The 5217-nt window shown below is 42.3% G+C and overlaps 3 protein-coding genes across 3 annotated transcripts in view; 1 reads left to right on the top strand and 2 right to left on the bottom strand.

Annotated features, from left to right (window-relative positions):
* Positions 1 to 1544, bottom strand: part of Isha (Insulator su(Hw) mRNA adaptor) — a 7435-nt gene extending 5891 nt beyond the window's left edge. Inside the window, exons 1-5 of the mRNA XM_013317713.1 lie at positions 1336 to 1544; positions 972 to 1262; positions 719 to 860; positions 304 to 410; positions 1 to 129 (exon numbers count right to left, since the gene is read on the bottom strand). Of these exons, the coding sequence (XP_013173167.1) occupies positions 1 to 129; positions 304 to 410; positions 719 to 860; positions 972 to 1262; positions 1336 to 1371 (705 nt within the window). The 5' untranslated portion in view covers positions 1372 to 1544. The remainder of the gene's footprint in view (positions 130 to 303; positions 411 to 718; positions 861 to 971; positions 1263 to 1335) is intronic.
* A 929-nt stretch (positions 1545 to 2473) lies between these two features.
* Positions 2474 to 4480, top strand: FRG1 (FSHD region gene 1). Its single transcript, XM_013317712.1, has 6 exons — positions 2474 to 2669; positions 2756 to 2922; positions 3405 to 3608; positions 3948 to 4081; positions 4112 to 4191; positions 4299 to 4480. The coding sequence occupies exons 1-6, from the start codon at positions 2608 to 2610 to the stop codon at positions 4444 to 4446; spliced, it is 795 nt and encodes a 264-aa protein (XP_013173166.1). The 5' UTR covers positions 2474 to 2607; the 3' UTR covers positions 4447 to 4480.
* Positions 4481 to 4939: 459 nt separating this feature from the next.
* The window catches only part of SCCRO4 (DCN1-like protein SCCRO4), a 4436-nt gene continuing 4158 nt past the window's right edge, over positions 4940 to 5217 (bottom strand). Inside the window, exon 8 of the mRNA XM_013317711.1 lies at positions 4940 to 4943. Coding sequence (XP_013173165.1) covers positions 4940 to 4943 — 4 coding nt within the window. The remainder of the gene's footprint in view (positions 4944 to 5217) is intronic.

The following is a 5217-nucleotide window of genomic DNA, read 5'->3' as shown; positions in this document are numbered from 1 at the left end:
GTGGTGGTTGTGGGCGGCGTGCGGCGGGTGCGCGGGGTGGGGCTCCGCGCCGGCCGCCTCGTCCTCGCTCTCGTACTCGAAGTCGTTGAGCAGCTTGCGGTTGAACTTGACGCCGGGCGCGGCCTGCTCCTGCGGGACAGACAAAGCACAGACACCACATCACTTATGTATATTGCACTGCTATATTATAATAGCATTTGCCAGTGACTATACAGGGAATTAAAAAAACTAATCTATGTAGTTTAGGCTATATGATAATAGAGTCAGTTTACTCGTTTAAGTTCAAAATACACAAGGGACTACCTGGTCGGGTGGGGGCGGAGGAGTGGTGGCGCGTGGCGTATGCTGTGGGGGGGACAGCTTACCCTCTCCCAGACTTGTTGTGTTGTGGCTTATATTTAAGCTGCTCCCTGAAATGTCAATTAATCAATTATGAAAACACCTTGACTAGATTAGAACCCGGCCTACAAATTCGGGTTTTGTTTAGTGTTGTAGCAAAGTGGATCTCATGAGTTGTTAGTAGTCAAGGAAAGAAGACATGATACAGTAGGTAGTGGGTACCAACTGCTACCAGAAAATGAAAACATCACTTTGGCTATTAGTGACATCACTGCAAAAATGTGATGGGAGAGCTCAGTTTGTACAATGACTAAGATTTCAAATCTCACTATTGGTCATTTGTAGCACACAAATTACAATTGGTCCCTAAATGGCATACCATTTGCGGTGTTGTTTTGTTGCAGCATTATCTCCTGGTGCAGCGGATGGTTGGGGTCCGCCATGTCCATCAGTGGTTGAATGACATCAGGGCCAAACACATTATTCTTCTGCCAGAGGTTTAATACGCGGATTATATTGCGCTGAAATTTTTATCAGAATCATATGGTTTGCATGCCTGATACGACAGTAGTTTTCATTACATTCTTACTTTATGCTATCAATAGAAATTGTTATAATCAGATATATCTAACCTTATCTTCTGGTGGACATCTGAAAAGGTTGGCAAATGTTTGCTGCATGTTTTTCGCAAATCGAGGAGCGAAAACATCTTTATCTTGGCCGAATTGGTGCCTCGACTGCCGCACGATAGAATCTATCACGTACAGACCGGGAACTTTGTATTCCGCTTTACACTTCTGAATGAATTTTTCTACACTGTGAACTACATGCTTGTAAAATTTAATCGCCTTTATAGCACCTTTAGTGATAGCGCTCATCTTAGCTTTCGAAATTGGTGGCTTGTTTTCATACAACCCGGATAACTGCAAGTGAAACAAATAATTTTAATGATGCCACGGAAAATGCACTGCACTGTCCAAAGTTAACAAATAGTACCTCCGCGTTGAACGCTTTTACTTCTGGCATATCCATTTCGATATCTCAAATTTACAAATCCGACTAATTTACTAAATAAAACTAATAAACAAACTACATTGAGTATTAATAAAAAGCATTTTTCGTTACATAGCAGTCAACATGTTCTAGTTCAGTATTGCAAAATGGCGTGCATGTGTGAGGCAAAGAGCATTTAAGTTTAGGTTTCAGAAATTCCGAATACAGTCGATCATAGAGTAAGGTCTAACTTGGTGACGAGAACACACATCGTAAAGTCTTATTTGTCCCCGTGAAAGAGGCGAAGATAATTTTTTACCGTTTTCTTTGTTACAAAAGGATTCATGTATTTTTTAAATATGTACTTATAAAATTTCGTAATGTAAATAATAACACTAAGGAAATTAACCATAATGCCCCGTTTACATTAGGCCAGCTCAGTAAGCCAGTCGCGATCAAAATCAGCTCTGACATACAACTAGCCTAATGTAGACACACACTGAAGCCAATAAGCCAGCCTCACCGATAACAGGGATGGCGTTTTCCTTTTCATACCAGTTCAGCCATTTCGCATAATGTAGACGGTCTTGAACAGGCCAGTCCAGTTATGACTGAACAATTGTACCACACGTTGTTATTTTATATGAACTGCTAATTGTGTTGTGACTGTGGTGGAATTAAGTATTAAAATAGAGTTGGATATTTACTATTTACTGTCTAACTTTACCTAAGTTAAATATTTGTTTATTTAATTATTTTTTTGACATTCCTTACATTTGTGCACCCGTAGACAGAAAAACCAATTGATTGGTATCTCTTGTCTCTGTCTCCATGTGCTCCGGATTTGCTACCTAAAGGCTACAGTACATATATTTTGTATACTCTTTGCTACATATATAAGTTGTATATCTTGTCATGATCTGTAACAGCAGTCAGAAAATATGTGAACCTACCAACAAAGAGTATATAAGACAGCGTTAAATTTTGACCAATGAAAAAACGGTGCAGCCATTTTTTAAATTTACAAAAAAAACCCTATAGTTAAACAATAGTTAAATAATATTAGTTTGTTATTTTTTAACTCGTACTTTTTATTGCTGAACATATGATTATGCTATCTGTCTAGGCCTTTGAAAATTCTAATTGACAAATTGACAAGAATTAGTGTCATGTCAATTTGTCAATGTGACAGTATCAATATTAACCGTGAGCGAGATATAAATTTATAATTATTTCTTATTTGTTTCTCCTAACTCTATAATTTCAGATCGAACGATGACTGATGAGTATGCAGCTGTTAAAAGGGGGAAGTTGGTTTTGAAGGGAGACAAACCCAAGTAAGCCATTTTTATCTCAAGCAATTAATATTGCACACGATTCAATAATAATTGTTTTATTGATTTAAGCATTCATGTAATCCCAGAGCAAAAAAACGCAAGCATAAGAAAGGTGGTAAAGAGGATGAAACAAGGGTGGACGAGGACTGTGTCAAGCACGGCGGGTGGTGGAGAGTCACAGCAGCCGAAGAGATCACGGGATCTGTAGCCATTGAGTTTGGAAGAAACACCTACGTCTCTGCTCTAGATAATGGTTTGTTGTTCTTGTACATGTCAGTGTTATCTTTGGTGTGTGATGTCTATATGCTTGGGTTGAATTTACACCAGCAAACATATTCCTTCATCTTTCTGCCCAACCCGGGGGCCTCTAATATGATATGCAACAACACTTACAGTTATATTTACTCCTCATTACTTTAAGTATTAGATATATATAGATCAGAGAGTGTCAGTGGCTCAGGGGATAAAGCACTTGACTTGTAATCTGCAGGTCCTGGGTTCAAATCCCGCCATGTACCAATGTGTTTTTTGATTTACATATGTACATTTATCCGACATTCTTACGGTGAAGGAAAACATAGTGAACCTGCACATATCTGTGAAGAAAATTCAAAGATATCTGTGAAGTCAACCAACCATGGTTGACTATGGCCTAGTCACCCTAACTAAGGGTAGGCTCTGAGCCCTTGGTGGGGACGTATAGTGAGCTAACTTTGAGTAAAATTGTACTTGCAGGCTTGTTCACAATAGGGGCACCACATGATGATGGTGATGGTCCATCACCTGAAGAGATATTCACTGCATTCCCCGCCGGAGACAATAAGTTTGCACTCAAATCAGGCTACGGCAAATACCTTGGAGTCACAAAGGATGGAATGGTAGTCGGAAGGTCTGATGCCGTAGGTCCCATGGAGCAGTGGGAGCCTGTTTTCCAAGATGGTGAGATGTGATAAGAACTAAAAAAATTAACCATTCTAGCATTTATAAAGTATCTGAATATTAAATACCCTATACCATGCTGACAATTAATTATAAACTTTATGAACCAACAGTTAGCCTATTGCTTGTCAATAACCTTTAATATTGGAGTCGAAGGATACAGGACCAGACATTGTGGCATTTAGCAGAGGATGAATCCAGGCTAACAATGATGATGATAAACCATAAATAGTATTAGAGGGAAATGATAATAATAAAGCTCAACTGTTTTTTTTGTGCGAGGACACTTGCTGCAATTGATCACTCGGCCTCCAGCAGTGACGGGTGCGTCGTTCGCAGGTCGCACGGCGATCCTGAGCGCGCTCAACAAGTTCGTGTCAGTGGATGAGGCGGAGGATGCGGTGGTGGCGCGGCTCAGCGGCGCAGACGAGCGCGCGTACTGCGCCGTGCGCTCCGCACGCCCGCGCGCCGCCGCCCGCCCCGCCGCCGCCGCCGCCGCCGCCGCCGCCGCCGCCGCAGACAGTGCAGACGGCGCGGACAGCGCGGACACAGGCGACCTCACCACGCTCGAACTCAACTACGTGTTGGTATTATTTAAACATTTCTCCAATAACATTTTATAGAGACACGACAATCTAATCTCGTTAGAGCGGCTCGGCGTGACCCATAGCGTTTTCCTCATATTTGCAGAAAGAAATATCAGAAGTTTCAAGACAAGAAGATACGCGTGGCGGAGAGCGACGCGGGTGCGCTGGCGGAGGCGCGGGCGCGCGGGGTGCTGCACGAGGCGCTGCTGGACCGGCGCGCGCGCATGAAGGCGGACCGCTACTGCAAGTAGCTGCGACACTCCGCACCGCTTTGTTACAATTAAACTCTGCTCCACAATGAGGCGTTTTTATTGTTATGTATAACCGAGGTGGAGCCCCTCCAACGCACAGAGTAGTGTTGCTTTTTCATAAGATTATTAAATTATTTCTTATTACTACATTATAAATGCGTTAGGTTGATTGAATGGATCGCTAGAAGGTATCTGCGGAATGGCTGCATGTGTCTCGATGAAATTTATCTGTATAGATGTAGGACACATGCGACGAAGTTGCGGGCAAAAGGTAGGAACTTCAAGTAATACATATACCAGAGGACGGGTTCTCATAATTGGAGAAGGTTCATTTGTAACGAGTTAAACGAGATATAATTTTTTGTAAGATTTATTGAGGTTTTTTGAATGACATTCGATACATTGGCCTAAACCTACAGTTTGGATAGTTATCTGGAGTACACCGAGAGCGTCCGGGGCCGAGCGCGCCCGCTCCTCTGTACACATGCACTCATCACCTAATATATGGAAGCCACACTTAGCAAGTATAGTTTCAGCTTGACACGCGGGCAGTGCGCCCGCCGCCCCCCGCCCGGTGACCGCCGCCCCCCGCCCGACCACTTTTCATATAGTGAAATGTTAGCGAGTTACTAAGCAATTTGCTAACATTTCTTGTATCCATTCCAAATAAGCTAAAAGGTCGCGCTAAGACGCGGCTCACGACAGTAGTTCTCGATATTTTAATAGACGATCTTCCTTTATATCTCATAATAAATTTAATCGAAACAGATA

This window comes from Papilio xuthus, unplaced genomic scaffold (genome assembly GCF_000836235.2).
Source record: "Papilio xuthus unplaced genomic scaffold, Pxut_1.1 DF826933.1, whole genome shotgun sequence".
NCBI lineage: Eukaryota > Metazoa > Arthropoda > Insecta > Lepidoptera > Papilionidae > Papilio > Papilio xuthus.
The sequence above is the reverse complement of the archived record's forward strand: the minus strand, read 5'-3'. Positions and strand labels throughout refer to the sequence as shown.

What these genes read in the sequence shown, in the direction of transcription:
- FRG1 (XM_013317712.1), top strand. Translation starts at nt 2,608, where the DNA reads ATGACTGATGAGTATGCAGCTGTTAAAAGGGGGAAGTTGGTTTTGAAG. An exon ending in CGTCTCTGCTCTAGATAATG is followed by an intron (nt 2,923 to 3,404) that starts GTTTGTTGTTCT and finishes TTGTACTTGCAG; the next exon opens with GCTTGTTCACAATAGGGGCA. An exon ending in GGAGCCTGTTTTCCAAGATG is followed by an intron (nt 3,609 to 3,947) that starts GTGAGATGTGAT and finishes CGTCGTTCGCAG; the next exon opens with GTCGCACGGCGATCCTGAGC.